The following is a 20,769-nucleotide window of genomic DNA, read 5'->3' on the forward strand; positions in this document are numbered from 1 at the left end:
AGATGAAGGAATGCCTAACATAGTGAATGCTAGTGGAAAGGGAGTAGATTTAGAAAATAAAATAAAAAAAGAACAAGTTAAAATTACTTAGAAAAGTTAGATGTTTGCAAGTCACCAGGGCCAGATGAAATGCATTCCAGAATACACAAGGAGCTGATAGAGCAGGTATCTGACCTTTAGCTATCATCTTTGAAAGGAAAAATGGAAGTTGGGAGAGATTCCAGAAGACTGGAAAAGGGCAAATACAGAGCCCATCTATAAAAAGGGTAGTAAGACCAATCCAAGAAACTACAGACCAGTCAGTTCAGCTTTTGTGCCAGGAAAGATAATGGAGCAAGAAATTAAGGGATTCATCTGCAAATATCTGGAAGAAAATAAGGTGATAGGGAACAGCCAGCATGGATTTGTATAGAACAAATCATGCCACACCAAAGCTTTCTTTGATAGCATAACAAGTCTTGTGGATAAGGGAGAAGAGGTGGACATGGTATACCTAGACTTTAGAAAGGCATTTGATGCAGTCTTACATGATCTTATTAATAAACTAGGCAAATACAGCGCAGATGGGGCTACTATAAGGTGTGTGCATAACTGGCTGCATACCCTTTCTCAGAGAGTAGCTATTAATGGTGCACAATCATGCCAGAAGGGTATAACAAATGGGATCTGTTCTGGGACCATTTCTGTTCTGTACCTTCATCAACTATTTAGATATTGGCATAGAGAGTACGCTTATTAAGTTTGCAGATGACAACAATCTGGGAGGGGTTGAAACTGCTTTGGAAGATAGGGTCATAAAATTCAAAATGACCTGGACAAATTGGAGAAATGGTCTGAGGCAAATAAGAGGAACTTCAGTAGGGACAAATGCAAAGTAGTCCACTTAGGAAGGAGTAGTCAGTTTCACACATACAGAATGGGAAGAAACTCCCTATGAAGGAGTATTACAGAAGGGCATCTAGGGGTCATAGAGGACCACAAGCTAAATATGAGTCAACAATGTAATGCTATTGGGAAAAATAAAGCAAACATGATTCTGGAATGCATTAACAGGAGAGTTGTGAGCAAGACACAAGAAGTCATTCTTCCACTCTACTCTGCATTGATTAGGCTTCCACTGGAGTATTATGTTCAGTTCTGGGTACCACATTTCAAGAAAAATGTGGAGAAATTGGAGAAGAGCAACAAGAATGAAGCATTTGAACAAGAATCAGCCAACCTAGTATCTGAGAAAAGAATGCTTTGTGTCACCTGATAATATTGGCCCACCCTATCCAATGCCAATATCCAGCTGTGGCCATCTCGAATGCTTCACAGAAAGGAAACTCAAAAATCATTTACAGTACAGTGAGGGACAAAAATTTCCCTTCAGGTAACCAGTAGAATCCTTAAAGAATTAGCTCTGAAATTCAACTTGAATTGTAGGGGAAATTTAGAGAAACAAATAATTAAATTTATAAAATGAAAATTATTACAATTGTTAATATCCCTGCTCTTATGAAAAATGCTCTGGGACATTTAATGGTGACAAGAAAAAAGTACATCACTACTACATATCTTTCAAAAAACAATGCTACATTTGACACCATGGATCATATGAGTTTGATTCACCAACTGGAACAAGGTCAGGGTAGAGGCAACCCGCTCAGATGGTTGTTTTGCCTGAACAGAGTCTGCTCCCAGAGTGCTGAGTTGCACAACTGCTCTTCAAGAGTCAGAACCTCACCTGTGGTGGAGTTCTACATGTTTCCTTTCTTCCCCCTCTCTTATTCAACATATACATTAAACCTCTAGGGTTATGTTTAGATTACAGGGTTTTGTTGAAAAAAAATGGCTGTTTTGCTGATAGAACATGCAGGCATTCTGACCACTCTGTCGACAGAGCAGATCACTCTTTCAATCCACCCTGTGGTCTGGACACGATCTGACAGAAGTTTTGCTGCAAGATACCTTCTGACACAAACTTCTGCTGAGAAATCCCTGTAGTCTAGACATAGCCTTGGAGAGATTGCCATATGTTATAGATTTAAATGCAAACAATATGCAGGACACTGAAGTATACACCAACTTCATCTTAAAATTCAAATCACACCCCTTTCCAAGCTATTCTAATGCTTAAATGATATCAGTGGCTGAATGAGGAACAGCTGGCTAAATGAAGTCCAGGGATGATACAAGTGGTTCTAATGGGTAGAGGGAGATACTCTGAAGGAGCAGTCAATACTATTCCCTTGTCCTCAACAGAAGGTGTCTGTTCAGCATCAATAAAATGGTATGCAACCAAGAAGTCCTCCTGGACTCTTTTTTAACATTAGATACTGAGTAACAACAGTGAAAATGCTTTCTTCCACCTTCGGCTTATCAGACAATTACTTCTCATCCTGTCAGGCACAGAGTGGGCCATTTTGATTCTTTCATTAGTGATTTCCAGGTTTATTTACTGTACTGCAAAGCATGACAGGTCCCAGAAAGTACTTAGGAATGACTCCATAGTCACTAAAGAGAGACTCCTCTTCACAGTAGGAATTAGAGGCAGTCATGACTGCAGCAATGGGTTAGTGCTGCATGGTTCAGTTAGGGCTCCTCTCCTACATCTAGGCTTGGACCTAAATGTGGAGAAAACTGGAGGCATCATCTGCTATCTGGACACCAGACCTCAAGTGCCCCCTGCCTCTCCATGCAGAAGAAAATGCAATAATAAGAAAAATAGAAGGCACTCTGAGATGTGATAGAGTCCCTAGATACAAAGGACTATCTAGCAATACTGCTGGCAGGAGAGTGGCAGGGAGAGAGGCTGACCTTGGGCTCTGATGCCATCCCCACCATCTATTGCCAGTGATGAGTGATCTTACCAGACTGTTTTTCCCACTGAAAATAGTCTTAATTTTTGCCAGCAGGCCATTTGCTGCATTCTCCTTTTGCCTCATCCTCCCCTTTCTGTTGCCAGCTTCAGATTCCTGAACCTCTACACTACTTTCTATCTTCTCCTCCTTCTTCTCTGTCCCATCTCACATTCTCTCTTTAATGCCTCCCATCCATTGCTTCCTCTTCTAGCTCCTTTCCTCCTATTAACTCACTCCAATCCTCCTCCCCTTCAAGCCATGCTTCATAAAACACGTTTAAAAAGCCAAAGCTGCAGCATAAATACTGAAAACAAAAATTGATTTTTAAAATAATTTCCCTTGCGATAATGTGTTAACACAAATTAGGCATTAGGCATTTTTTTAAAACACCTTATTCTATCTCCGGTGTCTTTTTGGCTACCAAGCTCCCTATTTGTTGTTTTATGTATCTTCAGTTCTTTTCAAAAGGCCATTTGAAACAAGACAGGATATTTCCATTGTGGTTTGCTGTTAAAATACTTTATAAGCATATTGCCAGAAAACACCATTGTTCATAGGAGGATGGTGCTAAGTCAGTACAGTAATGACTGAGTGCACAAACCTTTCTTCTGTGCCAAAACATCCTCACTCACATGAGTCAAGTAGGATATTACAGGATGAACCTCTGTCGTTCAGCAACATCTGTAATCCAGTATGATTTTAATTAGCCAGACAACCACTTATTATGAGTGTGGCTAAGTTTTCTATGGACCATAAAGTTTGTTTACAGCTGTATTTACCCCAAAATGTCTTCTAAGAGCCCAGAAAACAGTACAAATGTGGGCAATGCTGCTAGACAATATTGACCCCCCATGTTCTGGCAAATTCTCTCATTCAGTATTGGTCAGGTCCAGAGGGTGAAGGACTAAAGCAGTTCTACTAATATTTATGAACTAATTTATGTTGCTGATGCTACACAGAAGCAATCAAATCTTATTATTAAACTAAAATCAATGTTATATTTTATAAACAGGCAAAAGTCTCTATTTCCTTCTGACTCCTCCTGTGTTTGGCTCAGAACAGCATACAAATTAAATTTCCCCAATAAATGTTTACTTTTTCCAGTTCACCTTTTATCCTCTTTTCAAATTATTTACCACCATCCAGAGGCTGACAATTCTGAAAGTGACACATTTTGAAGACAGAAAGACTACTTCAGATTCAAGTAATCCCTTAGGCTATGTCTACACAGGCAGCCTCTGTCAACAAAACTGGGCTTTTTTCGACAAAACTCACCAAGCATCTATCTACACGGTTAAACTGCTCTCTTGAGAGTTTGTCAACACAACTCAGCTGTTTAGCTAGCAGTGTTCCCTGATCAGGTATAACGCCTCTGTTGACAGTATTTTATCAAAAGAATGTCCATGTGGACAGCTCTGTCGATAGAGAGGGCTTCTGGTTTTCCAGGCAGCCCTGTCTGCAGAGCTTCCAGTCAGCCATTCTGTCAACAGCGGGCAGGGCAGTCCAGCTGCTCTCTGTCGACAGAGTGGCTTGCTCTTTTGAGCCACTGTTATGTGTAGATGCGATCTGTCAACAGAATTACTGCCGAGGTTCCTCTGTGGACAGAGGCTGCCCATCTAGACATAGCCTTAGTGTGTAACTCCCATTAAAGGAAGCATTGGTTAAAAGAATGACAGAGCTCCTGCAGCCCCTAGGGATGCCATACTGCACATGCAAACTGGTTTATGTGGACTGAGTACGATGGACACTCTTTTGCAAAGGAAAACTGAGAAATGGGAATGGGAATTCTATGAAATAACTGTCTTTGCAGTGACAGCAAAATTAGCCAGGATGGTGTCCATAACCTCTGTTTGTCAAAGGATGGAAACTGGTGATGGGGAGGGATCACTTGATGATTTCCTGTTCTGTTCACTCCTTCTGGGGCATCTGGCATTTGCCATAGTCAGAAGACAGGATACTGGGCTAGACAGACCCTTGGTCTGACTCACTGTGACCATTCTCATGTTCGTAAAATGGAAAGGGCAATGTAGCAATACCCCTCTATTCCACACCAGCTTCTACAGCCTCAATAAATAGAGATCCATTCAAGGAGAACATAAATTGGCTATTAAAAAGTTGTTCCAAGATATGTACATAAACCTTTACAAGCACATTGCCTGGAATTATTCAAGACTTTCACTGAACCAGTATGCCGGAATTTTAAAAAAAACAAAGAAGGAGGAGAGAGAGAGGAGCAGTAAAGTATTTTCACAGCTGTTTTTATTTTTTTAAATTTATTTTAAATGAATACAAGTCTCCTGGTGATGGCGTCAGGCGGTGACTATCGGCAGCTTTCAGCATACTTTCAACTTTTCAACTTGCTGCTCCAGTGCTACTCAAATTTTTAAATGTACAGGAGAGCAGCCTGTGCTCAAGCTATTTTTCCTAGAAAATCCAGCATTTGATAGCTCATCCATACAAAATAAAAGTTATAAGCAGAATGACTTTGCAATCTTGTGTGTAGAGCTTCCAGATCTATTTGCATATATATGTCTTTGGACTTCATATCTCCTAGAACACCTACGACTGGGGACATACTGTTTAGTTTTCATTCTGTGTTTGCTAAGGGTTTCAATGTTCCATTTTCATATTGAACATGTAATAATAGAAATTAAATGTCATATAATTAAATACCCAAACAAGATATAGCAAGATGACATTATATACCACAATATAATGTGACTGTGGCTATGATCTGAAGAAGTGGGTCTGTCCCACGAAAGCTTATCACCCAATAAATTATTTTGTTAGTCTTTAAAGTGCTACTGGACTGCTTTTTGGTTTTTATCCCAGCCATGTATACAGGTCATAAGATTATAAGAATGGACACACTACCAGGGAAACATAGAATCCTAGAGCTGGAAGGGACCTTAGGAAGTCATCTAGCCCAGCTCAATTCCTAAAGCAGCATCAACCCCAACTAAATCATCCCAGCCAGGACTTTGTCAAGGTGGGACTTAAAAACCTCTAGGTCAGACTAATGGTGAACCTGGTACCAGCTGCTTCAGAAGAAATTAACACAGCAGGGCAATTATTGAGTGATCCATGTCCTGTCATCCAATCACAGCTCCTGGCAGTCAGAGGCTTTGGGACACCCAGTGCATGCTGTTACACCCCCCTGACTACCTTCGCCTTGACAGACCTATCCTCCAGGGAATTATCTAATTCTTTTTTGAACACAGCTACACTTTTGGCTTTAAGAATATATTTTTTAATGATTGCCACAGGTAGAATGTGCCTTGTGTGATGAGTATTTCTTTTATTTATTTTAAAACTGATGCTTATTAATTTCATTGAGTGATCCCTTGTCTTTATGGCATGCAAAGGAATAAATAACACTTTCTTACTTACTTTCTCCACACCATTCATGATTTTACAGACCTCTCTCACATTCCCCCTTATTCGGCTATTTTCTTTGATGAACAGTCCCACTCTTTTTTAATTTCTGCTCACATGGAATCTGTTCCATACCTATACTCATTTTTTTGACCTCTGTCTCTCTTCCAGTTCTAATACATCTTTTTCTGAGATGGAGTGACTAGCACTAGATGTAGTTTACAAGGTGCTAGGGATTTGTATAGTGGCATTATATTTTCTGTCTGGTTATCTAGCCCTTACTGTTCTAATATCAATAGCTTTTGGTTGCTGATGCATATTTCGCAGATGTTTACAGTTAACTATCTACAATGAATTTTTCTTGAATGTTTACATTTTCCAATGTGCATTACTTTATATTTGTAAACATTGAATTTTATCTGACATTTTTTGCCTAGTCGTCCAGTATTGTGAGATCCCTTTGTAATTTAACCAGTGCCTTGGTGAGCTTAAACTCAAAAAGGATGCATATAAGAAATGGAAAATTGGACAGACGACTAAGGATGAGTATAACCATATGGCTGGAGAATGCCAGGGGGTAATCCGGAAAGTGAAAGCACAATTGGAATTGCAGCTAGCAAGGGATATGAAGGGCAACAAGAAGGATTTCTATAGGCATGTTAACAATAAGAGGTTTATCAGGGAGGGTGTGGGGCAATTACTGGATGAGGGAGGTAACCTGGTGACAGAAGATGTGGGAAAGGCTGCAATACTCAATGCTTTTTTTTGTATCAGTCTCCACAGACAAAGTCAGCTCCCTGACTATGGCACTAGGCAATACAATATAGGAAGGAGGTGGGCAGCCCTCGGTGTGGAAAGAACAGGTTAAGAGCTGTTTAGAAAAGCTAGGTGCACACAAATCCATGGGTCCAGATTTAATGCATCCAAGGGTACTGACGGAATTGGCAGATATTGCAGAACCGTTGGCTATTATCTTTGAAAACTCGTAGAGATCGGGAGAGGTCCCGGATGATTGGAAAAAGGCAAATGTAGTGCCAATCTTTTAAAAAGGAAAGGAGGACAATCCAGGGAACTATAGACCAGTCAGCCTCACCTCTGTCCCCGGAAAAGTAATGGAGGGAATCATCAAGGAATCTATTTTGGAGCACATGGAAGAGGGGAAAGTGATCAAGAGTAGTCAACATGGATTCACCAAGGGCACTGCAGCAGAAAAGGATCTGGGGATTACAGTGGATGAGAGGCTGGATATGATAAACAGTGTGCCCTTGTATCCAAGAAGGCTAATGGCATATTGGGGTGCCTTAGGAGAAGCATTTCCAGCAGATCTAGAGAAGTTATTATTCCCCTCTACTCGGCTCTGGTGAGGACTCATCTAGAGTACTGCATCCAGTTCTGGGCCTCCCAGTATAGAAAGGATGTGGATGTATTTGAGAGGGTTTAGCGGCGGGCAACAAAAATGATTAGGGGTCTGAAGCACATGACCTATGAGGAGAGCCGGAGGGATTTGGTCTTATTTAGTTTGCAGAAGAGAAGACTGAGGAGTGATTTGATAGCAGTCTTCAACCTTCTGAAAGGGGATGGAGAGAGACTGTTCTCAATGGTGACAGATGGCAGAACAGGGAACAATGGTCTGAAGTTAGAGAGAGAGGTGTAGGTTGCATATTAGGAAAAACTACTTCTCCGGGAGGGTGATAAAGGACCGGAATGTGTTACCAAGAGAGGTGGTGGAATCTCCATCCCTAGAGGTTTTTAATTTCCAGTTTGACATGGTCATAGCTGGTATGATTTAGATGGGGTTGATCCTGCTTTAGGCAGGGGGTGGACTAGATGACCTCCTGAGGTCCCTTATGATTAAATATGTTTAATACACAAGTGAAAGAGATGAATATTCTAACTATCTGCATTGCAAACTGCTCCTGGGATTTGAGAATCTAACTGGCTTTTTCAATCTCTGAAACCATCACTGGGAATAAAGATTAGTAATTCTGCAAGCTCAATTTAACTGACATTTTTTGGATGGTTATGTAAAGTAAAACAGAATCCAGCTTGTTCTTCTATAGTGGCATTAACTATGCAGGGTTAACAGGAGTAGAACATTTTTCCTCATTTTGATGGGACAGATTAATCCTGTCAATTCCAGTGCAGGACCTATGAGAGCATGTGGACTGCCCCCCATTACACCTTCAGCCATGTCAGATATGGAGATAAGAAGTTAAAAGGAAGAGATCTAGCCCTTTTCAGCCCTGTGTAGCACCATACTTAATGTACACTCATTGTCAAAATTTCTCAATGGCATCCACAGAATAATGAGAATTTTCTGAAAGTGCTGATATACATAATTCTAGGGAATTCAAACCATGGTCTCAAACAGATATGTTTGCTTTTTTATGTCACATGTCCAAAGCAATATGTTAAAAAACTAAAATGCTTCTATGCAACAATATTCCTTAAAAAAAAAACAAAAGAGGGAGGGGAGGAAATCCACATATCTTACAATTTTTTAAAATCACACGACAGCAATCATTATTTTGCAACCCTTATTCCCTCCAAAAATTCAAAACAAACCAAAAACCAACTTCTTCTGGGCTAGAATAGTTATTCATAATTCTAAGGCATAGAAGACGAATGTAGCTTACAGAACCATCATTCTTTTTTCCCCTATTTCTTCAAAGCACTGATTTTTCTTTTTCTTTCAAATATTTCTAATAATTAAAAGCAGATATGTTAACCTTCTGTTATGTTCATGGTTAAGACCAACTAACTTATAAAGATTTAGTTTTTTTTTAAAATTCCGAGTTATGGATGGTAGATTTCTTTTCTTACAAAATCTAGATGATGATAACAAACAAACAATAAGTTTTAGTGTTCATAATCTTCCATGTGAGTATCTCAAAGTGCTTTGAAAGACAACTTTTTGCATCTCACAACAGCCTATGTAATAAAATAATGCTTTTCTCACTCCAGAAATGAATAATTGCCTAAGGCCGCTCAGATAATCATAGAGAGAGCTAGCAAGAACACTCAGGAGACCTGATTACCCATCTTCTATTTTGACCACTGAGTCAGCTTACTATGCAACCTATAATACACTTACAGTGGGTTAAACTTTTAGGGGACATTACAAAGTGTAACTGTAGAGAGAGAAAATTTGTGTAATTCCTTTTTGAATCTGGCAGCTATTTTTCTGCTCATTTAGCTCAGCGTTTCTTTTAAACTCTTCAAGCTCAAAAGTTGACATAATGGATATTTACTTTGTTGATTTTTTTCTCCTCTGAAACCTGTACCTGCACTACTAAGTACAGGTCCATCCCCAGCATACTGTGATCAGGAGCTGGACTGGTGACTCCAGAGAAACAGGATAAAATCCCAGGCAGGAACTGCTCTACGATAAGTTCTCTATCGCTTATCACATGATACATAGTGTATAGTAACAGAGAGATAGCCGTACTAGTCTATATACTATAAAAACAAAAAGCAATCTAGTAGCACTTTAAAGACTAACAAAATAATTTATTAGGTGATGAGCTTTCGTGGGACAGACCCACTTCTTCTAAGGAAGCTCATCATCTAATAAATTATTTTGTTAGTCTTTAAAGTGCTACTGAACTGCTTTTTTATATACAGAGTGTAGATTACAAAGTCACTAAAAATATCTTGGGAAAAAGAATTAAGAGGAAAATAAGTCTATTTTAGAAAGGTGAAAGCTATTCATGTTTTCTTTTTTTCCTTTTGAAACTGAATTTCATCATCCTATTTTTTCTGTCCCTGCTGTAAAAGTCAGAATCATAGAAGAGTAAGGTTGGAAGAGACCGTAAGAGGTCATCTAGTCAAATCCACTGCTCAGAGCAGATCCACCCTATCTAAATGATCCCAGACAGGGCTTTGTCAAACCAGGCCTTAAAAAACTCTAAGGATTGAGATTCCACCATCTCAATAAAGAGCACACTCTAGTACTTCTTTACCTTCCTAGTGAAATAATTTTTCCTAATATCCACCCTAGACATGCCCTGCTGCAAATTGAGACTGTTGCCCTTTCTGCTGTCATCTGCCACCACTGAGAGTAGCCTAGCTCCATACTCTTTGGAAACTCCTTCCGTTAGCTGCTATCAAATCCCCTCATCTCATGCTTCTCTACACAGACAAAATAAGCCCAATTCCCTCAGCCTATCCTCATAAGTCATGTGCCCCTATTCCCTAATCATTCTCATTGCCCCCTGCTGTATTCTCTCCAACTTGTCCATCGCCGGTCCTTTTCTGCATAACTGCCACTTAGCCAGCTGGTCCCACGTCTACCATAGTAGTGCATGGGATTCTTCCATCCAAAGTGCAGGACTCTGCATTTCTTCTTGTTGAACCTGATCAGATTTCTTTTGACACAATCCTCCAATTCATCTAGGTCATCTGGATAGTGTCCAGTGTATCTACCTCTCTCCCCAGCTTAGCATCATCTGCAAACTTGCTGAGGGAGCAATACATTCTCTCATCCAGGTCATTAAAGATGTTGAAAAAACTGACCCCAGGCCTTACCCTTGGGGCACTCCACTTGATACTACCCGCACTAGACACCGAGCCTTTGATCACTAATTGTTGAGCCTGACAAGCTAGCTGGCTTTCTATCAGTCAATAGGACTTCTTGTTGTTCTCAAAGCTACAGACTAACACAGCTATCTCTCTGATAACTGAAACCGTATTTATCCTACTGGCAAGAATAGTGTGGGAGAGCATATCAAAAGCTTTGCTGAAGTTAGGGTATTCACATCCACTACTTTCCCTAGATCAGAGGCATTTATTTCATCATAGAGGGCAATGAGGTTGGCGGCGCATCACTTGCCTTTGGTGAATGCAAGCTAACTGTTCTGGATCACCGTCTCCTCAAAATAGATTTCTTAAGGACCTGCTCAATGATTTTTCCAGGAACTGAGGTGAGGCTGACTGATCTGTAGTTGCCTGGATTCTCCTTTTCCCTCATGCCCTGTTTTTTTTTTTTTTTTTTTTTTTTTTTTTTTTAAGATGGACACTATATTTGCCTTTTCCCAGTCATCCAAGACCTCCCCCTAACACCCTGAATTCTCAAAGATAATGTCCAGTAGCTCTCCAATTACACCAGCTCCCTCAGATGCATTAAATCTGGTCCGATGGACTTATGCAGCTTTTCTAAATAGTCTTTAACCTGTTCTTTCACAACTGAGGGCTGCTCACCTCCTTCCCAACACTGTGCTGCCCAGTGCAGCAGCCTGGGAACTGACCTAATCTGTGAAGACCAAGGCAAAAAGCACTGAATACTTCAGTTTTTTCCACATCACTAGATTGCCCCTCTTATTTAGTAAGGGTTCCCTCACCCCCACTTTCCTTGCCCTTCTCTTTGTTAACATACCTATAGAAACCCTTCTTATCATCCTTTACATCCCACACTAGTCCAGTTGTGCTCTGGCCTTCCTGATTACACAATTGCATGCACAAGCAATATTTTTATACCCCTATGTAGCCACCTGTCCAAATTTCTACTTTTTATAAGCTTCCTTTTTGTGTTTAATCTCACCAAAGAGTGCTCACCTAAGCCGAGCTGATTGCCTACCATACTTGCTATTCTTTCTTTACATTGGGATGGTTTGTTCTGCACCCTCAATAAGGCTTCTTTAAGATAAAGCCAGCTCTCCCAGACTCCTTTCCTACTCATATTATGAAGTCATATGAATCCTCTTTCATTCTCCTCTTTCCACCCCACCAAAATATGACTCTAACTTGCTCACTTCCTTCCATAGGCATCATAGTTCAATAGTACATCAGGAAGGCAGCAATACTTACTGGCTCTGAGGATGTTCTCCTTGCTGCTGCACCTGGACTGCACCTGTAGAGAGAGCACAAACTATGAGCTTCAGTAGATAACAGGTACAGTGACATAGAGATTTAGTGGGCAAGCTCCTGGGGTCTAGACTCAGAGGCTGTGCATATTTGACACCTTAACAATTTTATATAGTGGGTATGTATAGGATACATATATATATATTCAAGCAGAAAGTTATTGGTTGACAGCCTGACTCTGATATATGCAATTAAAAACACAAACAATCCAGCCTAAAGGACAGAGTTGTAGGTTAAGAAATGAATATACAGCTCTCAAAGATACATATTAAACTTCAATATTATGTTAAATTTCAAGTTCACTTATATAATTGCAACTGTAGTGCTCCTGAACCTAAGTCCTTCTGTTTTATGTCCTGCCCAGAACACTAATATGACTGCATTTACATAATCTACTTGAAGACTTGATTATTGTTGCTTTCAGTGGGGTTGTTGAGGTTTCTCAGAGAGACATTCAAAATGCTAACAGGTCAGAATGTGGTGATTATGTAAACATTTCATACTTCTACTTCACAGCTGCACAAATATCATCTGGCTGGAAACAGATGACTTTTTTCAGCATTTTAAGTCTAGTTTAGATAAGTCGTATGCTCTATATGCTTTTTATAGTGTAGATCTACTTTGAAAAATGATTGCATAAAATGGCATCTTATGCAACAGACCTACTCCCTGTGGGCCCGAATCCCATTATGTTACTCCAGTTTTATCTCTACCAGTTTTTCACTCCAGTGAAGTCAATAGATTCTCATTGGTGTAATATTGAAGTACTAGAGGTGAACCATGTCTGAATATTTAAAGTCCTATCAGCTTACTGTGGAGAGTAACTGATGTTTTTGATTTCAAATATTGTTAGTTGTGCAGAGCCAACACAGTGTAGGTTATGCCATCATTGTGGAGTTAACTTGAATGCAGATAACTTGAGTTAATGTGTCTCAAGTAAGTCTTGCTTGAGTCAGAGCAAAACAAAACAGCAGTCATGTAGTACTTTAAAGACTAACAAAATTATTTATTTGGTGATGCGCTTCCATGGAACAGACCCACTTTTTCAGATTTATAGAATTTACAGCCCAGACCCAGTTATATAGCACAGAGGTCCAAAAAAATTGCAATAAAAACTGACAAATCAAATACATGAACTGACGGAGGGGGCTGGGGGATAGGGGATGTTAAGTGTTTTGTCTGAGATAATTACGAACATCAAAGGAAGGGAAGCAGTCCTTGTAAAGCATGAGATAATTGGTGTCATTTTTCATACCAAGCGTTAATGTGTCGAATTTGAATATGAACCTGAGTTCACAAATCTCCCCATGTAACCTGTTTTTAAAGACTCTGTTGTAGAATGCATATTCTGACGCTGTTAACAGAATGGCCCACTCCATTGAAATGCTCACTGACAGGCTTATGTGTATTGAGATTCCACATGTCTGCTCTGTGTCCATTTATTCTTTGGTGAAGTGTTTGCAGTGAGCATTTCAATGGAGTGGGCCATTCTGTTAAACACCTGAGAATATCCATCCTACAACAAAGAGACTTTAAAAACAGGTTACATAGGGAGATTTGTGAACTGGGCTTCATATTCAAATTCAACACATTAACACTTGGTATGAATAAAGACAGCAATTATCTCATGCATTATAGGGACTGCTTCCTTCCTTATATGTTCGTAATTATCTCAGGCAAGACACTTAACATCCCCCACCCCTCATCCCACTCCTTCAGTTCATGCATTTGATTTGTCAGTTTTTATTGCAATTTTTTTGGACCTCTGTGCTACATAACTGGGTCTGGAGTGGAAATTCCACAGATCTGAAGAAGTGGGCCTGTCCCACAAAAGCTCATCACTGAATAAATCATTCTGCTAGTCTTTAAAGTGCTACATGAGTGCTGTTTTGTTTTGTTAGTATACAGATTAAAACGGCTACCTCTCTGTTACTATTCCACATTTGAGTCAGAACAGTCACACTGCAAAATAACACTCAATTCAAGCAGCAGCTGACAAGTTGTCTTCAATCAAGCTGTGGCCTACAGTCCCACATGGGCCAGACATCTAGAGTTAAAAGCATCATCAAACTTTAATTCAAGGTTTTTGTGTGTGGATGGGATTTAAGTCAGAGGCGAGACTAGTTATAACTCAAATTAACTTTGAAAGGAAGACAAGCCCTATGTAAGTGTGAGAAGTGTAAGCTAAATTCTTTCCCCTGATGTGCATCAACAGAATTGTTCAAGTACAATGCCAATGAATTACATCCATGAAAGCCTATTCACAGCAGTGGCGTTGCATGTGTCTCACTGATGGAATACCCTTCCTTGTAAAACTTTTATTAGTGTTGAAGAAGTGTAGGAAAGAAAGAGATCAACCTAATTTTATCTGAGGTTGAGTTTATGGGAATGGGGCCCGGCAGCAAACTGAACACACATGATCTGGAAATTATTGATGCATGATAAATGTGGAAACCAAAAATGCCATTTTTCAGTCACTTTTCAGACTAGAGCTACCTTTGAAGTGCGAAACCCATCCTTTTTTTATTTTCTAAACCTCTTTCTTCCATTCCACAGCAGCTTGCCCCAAATACATATTCACACAAGTTGGATTCTACAGCATAATACAGTCTACTCATTGTAATGGAAAAACTTATGATAGTAATGTTGCAACTTAGAGTGGGTTATGGTTGTCCTTCCCTGAAAAAAACTGTTATGTTTAAAAAGTAAAACCACCCCCTCCTCCCCATCAAAAATACTCTAGACGTAAACTTCAAAACGTCAGTAACGCCCTGAATTGGCCCAGAGTTGCTTTTCCATATTCCACGAACATGATAAAATAAAATCTCATTTGAAGAGGAAAATGTTTCTCTTTGAAGAGCAATTCTGGACCAAAAAGGAAGGTACAATGATATGAGAAAGAGAGAGAGAGAGAGAGAGAGAGAGAGAGAGAGAAACACAGAGAGAAAGAGATAGAGGGCTGGATGGGGCATGGCTGGGGCAAATCCAAAATGTGGTATGCAAAAGGAGAGATGGTCCTAGCTGCACAGGATAGTTTAAAATGGAAGAGGCTCTGCTATTTCTCATTGAAATCCATGTGGAAAGAGAGAACTAGGAATGGGCCTGTTGCAAAATAATAAAGAAATTCAACAAACTCTGGAATGAAACCTAGTGAAACAACAACACATTCCTAAAGGGAAAAACAAAAACAAAACAAAAACCCACACAAACACTCAAAAACAATCTAATAAAACAAAGTAATTAAAAATGTGATTCAAACGACACATATAAAGGCTATTAAAGAGAGGAAAAATGTCAGTGGACAAAGACAGTGCTGAAGAAGTAAAATGGAAGTCAAGAGAGAGTTTTCAACAAAGTGTGGGAATGGGAGCCCAAACCCATAACGCAAAGCAACGTTTGCGAATGGAAAGCAGCTCCTTTGAGCAGTAATAGTTACTCTCGAGTCGTAGCCTCTATTCCTCCTGAGTTCATCTTTAAGCCCTTCCAATCTATAGTGGAGCTAGTGTATGAACAAAAACAGAAATTTACAATAAATAGAGCAGCTGAGACTTGCAGATCTAGTATAAAAACGTGCTGACAGAGTGCCACTCTTACAATGTCCAGATGATAATGGAAACAAAGGATAGCTGGTTTTAAACATAGCCTCTTGGTGGCATTTTTAAAAATTCTATGAGCATAGAGGACTTCAAATGACAAAGATAAATTGTGCTTTGCAGTATGTCACGGTGACCTAATGTTTACAATTTATCACTCACCTGATTAGCAACATTGTGGAACAATTTTTTCTCTACATAAATTTTAAAAGCAGCTACACAAGAGACATCCATGATTGTGGGAAAAGACCCAAACAACTAGACTTGATTTCCCATTGTTTGGTCATTGCTGTATAATACACTATGGCTATGGTTACACTAGCAAGTTTTGCTGACAAAATCCTGGTTTTGTTGACAAAACTCAGCACTTTCTCCAGTAGCATTCTGCCTCTCAGTCATGAGGCATAACTCTGATGTTGACAGATTCTATCGACAAGCTGTGTGGATGATCTGTGGGGGCCTTTTGTCGACAGACAGGGCACCCAGAACAATGGGCAGCCCAGTCTGCTGTGCTTCTGGATGCCAGTTTTGTTGAGAGAGAGCAGCCAGGCACTCTGCTCTGTCGACAGAGTGGAGCGCTCTTCCAATTGACTTTTGTGTGTGGCCACATTCTGTCAACATTTTGTTGGGAAATCTCTTCCAACAGTGACTTCTGTTGACAGACTGCATTAGTGTAACCATAATCTACCTGTTTCAATGCAGCTGAAGGATTAATCAATTAATCAGTACTCCCATTTACTATATATTGTACATTCTATTGTATCTTGATTTTTGTCCTTTGTCCCATTAAAATTATTTTAAATTTAAAAAGCAGTAGTGTTTTCTAGCACAAACATTTAACCTACTTTAGAGCTTTATGTGAACTGTCTTTTTCATATTTCATCTTTTATATATGTCTTAGGCCAGTGTTATTTTAAATAATCTGTATCTATGTCACACATACCCTTGAAGTAAATATTCAGGTGTACCATCGTATACCATATTAAGATGTGCTGGGAAAATGGTTTTGGAATAACTGTAATTCTTTCCTCAGTCACAAACTGCTCCAGATAGAGTAACCTGTGCTTGTCTCTTATATCACAGGAAGTCTTATTGTTTCTTCTGTCTACGTTCTCTTAGCTGCCAATATATTTTGGCAGAGAAACTGAATAAATTGGGATCTCATTCAGTGTCATTCCTGAGGGTGGCTCAGGAGGAAACAACTAGAAAGCAGAGCAATCTACATTCCACAGCTCTGTAGGATTTTATTATATTTAAATTATAATTGTATTGCATTGTAACGCAAAGTAAGCCTTGTTCTCATGGGCATAAACACAAATCACTATGTGAAATAAAGCATTTCAAATTAAACCAGAGGGAATGGTACCAACAAGAAACCTACTGATAATCTCTTGCCTGAGACATGAAATCACTTGTTGCAGCAGATTGGATTTGTTTAAATCTACATGATTTGCTTCACATCATAGCATCTCTAAGTGTATCTTTATAAGTAAAACAGAAAATGCCATGAAGAAAGCTCATGCTTCAAGTGAAGTAAAAGTAAAACAAATAAAAGAGGAAAAGCAGCCTTTATCACATGACCACAATTTTTTAGGAATGGGTAGAAAAATTACTCACCTTTTATATGTCATAACAAGATTTAGCACAGAGTATTAAATCACCTCTTCATTATGGGAGGTACAGTTAAAAGCCAGAGGTCATAATAAAATAAATTGCTACATAAACACAATGAGTTTCCAGCCAAATATGCAAAAGCTAAGTTTTATGGTAGAACATTTAAACTCAGGTTTAATTCAACATGAAGAACAGTTTGTAGTAACAACAAAACACGTATTTTAACACCAGCAGTTGAAAGAACCTGTATCACAAGAACACACAGGATTATAGGAAGCTAACCCGTAACCTACGTATGGGAAAGCATACTACTTTGTTATTAAGACAACATGCAGAATGTGGAACCACCCACAGAACCCCAACGTATTCACACACAGAGGACTAAAATACCGGAAAGGGAATGGGTTAGCTAAGCTGTAATGAAGGAAGCAAGACATGCAAAGCACAGCAGCTGGTATGAATTTGAGAACGGTGTTCCTTGAACTGTCCAATAAATGTGAGTATAATTTAAGGACTAAGTTTAGTGTTCTGTAAGTAGTGTGGAAGTCAGTGTGGAATTCTTATCATCTTTCCCTGAGAATTCAACAGTTGTGTAGAACCCATCTATCCTCTGTGTGAGATCTGGTGCAGTATGCTGTTGCTGTCTTTTCCAATCTGTTTCATGATATAGGCCAAGTGGATAAACTATATATAATCCATTCTTGGAATACAAAACTCCCAATACATTCAGATTGCTTTTCAGTATAAGATTGTAAGCAAGATATGAGTGACAAGAAGAACCTTAGCATCACTCAAGCTTTAGCATATACTACTGCTCTGCTGTTCAAATTCTGCTAACTTTCAAATTTTACTACTCATACTTACCTGAAGTGAGTAAATACATGATCTCAGTTCCCTACAATTTCTTGGATGATCCCTCCAATACTGATGACTTGTCTATTTTGCATTGGTATAAAAGACACCACTATCTGGTTTTTAGTAATGGAAATGTACTCTCATGTCCCCTTCCCATAAAAATTCTCCTTGCCCCACCATGCAGTTTATACATATTATAATAATATAAAACCATATTTTATAACAACTATTCCTGCACTATTTTTTAACTTTGCAATCCATAATGGTTTTGGATTACTATTGTAACATATTATGCATAAAGTCACAGAGCATAAAGTCAAAATAATGAACTATCAGAGTAATCTACTAGGATTTGATGGTTTTTATTTTGATGTTCAGAAGAAAACAGAAAACTATAATTGTTCTGATGGAATTAATATAAAGTATAGAATAATTTTGTCTAAATAGGTTACCCATAAACATAGCAAGTGTATGCAAAATGGTAATATTTCTCAGTAAACGTTAAAGAACTATATAATGTGGTTAAGGAATGCCAAGGCCCTGATAGTAAGTAAAGTATCCCTGTTTAGGACAGTACTTGTGCACTTAATAATGTGTTTAATTTTCTTCCTTAATTGGAGCCAAAGTCAGTACAAAACTTAAAAAAAACAAAACAAAAACAAACCTCTATTTGCATACATTTAAATACATTTAAAAAGACAAGAGAAAAGTGACTTCAAAGGAATATGACTGGGGCATATATTCTCTAACAAACTTTTAGAAAAGCAAAACGCTCATTTTCAAACACTGCACATTTTTAATAAAAGATTAAATTAGATATATTGATGATAGATTATTGTCGAAGATTATTTAAATAGCAAAAAATTTACAATCAGATTTGTGTATCTAAAAATCAAAAATAATTAAAACATTCTTCAGGATTTCAGACTCCCTCCAAGGGCAAAAACGAATACGGGGACAAACTGTTAGGGTCAATCTGTACTTACTGGCTGGCTGATCAACCGTGGTGTGGTCAGTCTTCCGGAGTTTGATTGTGCTGCATGTGTTAAGACATGGCAAAATCAGTCTCTTTGGACTTGACTGTCAACCCTGGTACTCCACGCTTTTGTGAGGAGTAGGGGACATTGGTGCAAGACTGAAGAGCCCCAATCTACATAGGATAAGAAAGTCAATTCTGATATGTTTATTCTAGCTACACTAATGGCGTGGCTAGAATGATGTAACTGAGATTGACTTTCTACCGTAGGCTATACATACCTTTAGAAAGAAAGCTAAAAGGGAAGTAAATTACCAACATAAACTTCCATGCATAGTTAAGAATGAAGATAGGCAAAGCAATGGGAGATTCTTTTCATATTATAAAAGTATGTATGAAAGTTGTTTTAGTATTAGAAAAATAAAAATGTAAGTTAAGTTGTGCCTTGATGATAGAGGTGATGAAGTAGAGGTGCTGCCCCAACAAGAGCACTGGGAAGGCATAGTTCTAAGAGGCTTGTTAGGGATGAGTGAGGGAGTACTGGATAAGCAACACATATGCCTTGCGCATGTGCTCTCTGGTCTCAGTCACAAACTGCTTGTGACTATTAGGAGGCTATTGGGCAGCCTTATTACTTCTTGTGCTTCCATTTAGCTACAACAGATGACACAATTTAGTGCTCAATAACATGAACCTTTTCCTATTTCATTTAGACATGTTCCTATTTGAATAATCCTTTAGAGAATGACGTGACGAAAAGCTCATGCTTCAAGTAAAGTAAATAAAATAAAAGCAAAGAGGAAATAAAAAGCCATTATCACATGAGAATCAGTCATTATAAATTATATGAAAAATGGAAAAGTCCTGGACTGAGATGGGTTACGAATAAAATATCAAACTTTTATAGGCAAATTGGTAGGACCTTTTAAACAGTGTTAAAAAGGGAGGAAATACCAGAATGTATTTGATAGGCTAAAATAGCTTCTATTCCCAAACTTGAAAAGAACCTTACATAATATAATACAACTTCTTTATTAAACTGAGAGGTAAGATTCTTGCCAATATATTGGTAAATAGAGTACATGGCTTTACAAACAATACAAATAACCTTATATGGGTACTAGGAATACTACTGTCACCAAGATTTAAAAAAAAAAAAAAAAAAAAAGCCTCTTTTGCTTTTCCAGTTAACAGCTAAAAAGAACCCTGACAGGGTTGAATGAAGTTAACACTGTATACCCTGGGAATCAGCCCCAAGTTTAAGAAATGGATAATATAAATGGAAGTTGATCTAATATATTTTATTTTCAAAGAGAGGCAAGAAAAGGATGTACCATTGTTATTCATCATTAGCAATGGATCTATTTGCCTAATATATATGCAATATACAAGGATAAAAGGCGTTGCTGAAAGACAAGAGGAAGTTACTCATCTTGTGCACTAATGATGGCTCTTTGAAATGTGTCCTGATAGGTGCTCCACTCAAGGGGTGAATGCATCCCTGTGCTGCTGATGGGAGAACTTTAGTAATAGACCCATTCAGCCCTTGAATTCACTGCTGCATTACGCTCTGCTCTGCCATGAGGCTAACCAGCTTCGCATGGGTGAACCCTCAAGTTTCTTTTCTATTGCAGAATCTCTGATGAAAACT

The 20,769-nt window shown here is 38.7% G+C and overlaps 1 protein-coding gene across 19 annotated transcripts in view; it reads right to left on the bottom strand.

Annotated features, from left to right (window-relative positions):
* Positions 1-20,769, bottom strand: part of GPHN (gephyrin) — a 535,600-nt gene that overhangs the window by 105,865 nt on the left and 408,966 nt on the right. For all 19 annotated transcript variants that reach the window (XM_074998888.1, XM_074998882.1, XM_074998890.1 and 16 more), the window contains one exon: positions 12,024-12,066. In XM_074998888.1, the coding sequence (XP_074854989.1) occupies positions 12,024-12,066 (43 nt within the window). The remainder of the gene's footprint in view (positions 1-12,023; positions 12,067-20,769) is intronic.

Source organism: Carettochelys insculpta, chromosome 6, assembly GCF_033958435.1.
Source record: "Carettochelys insculpta isolate YL-2023 chromosome 6, ASM3395843v1, whole genome shotgun sequence".
NCBI classification, from domain to species: domain Eukaryota; kingdom Metazoa; phylum Chordata; order Testudines; family Carettochelyidae; genus Carettochelys; species Carettochelys insculpta.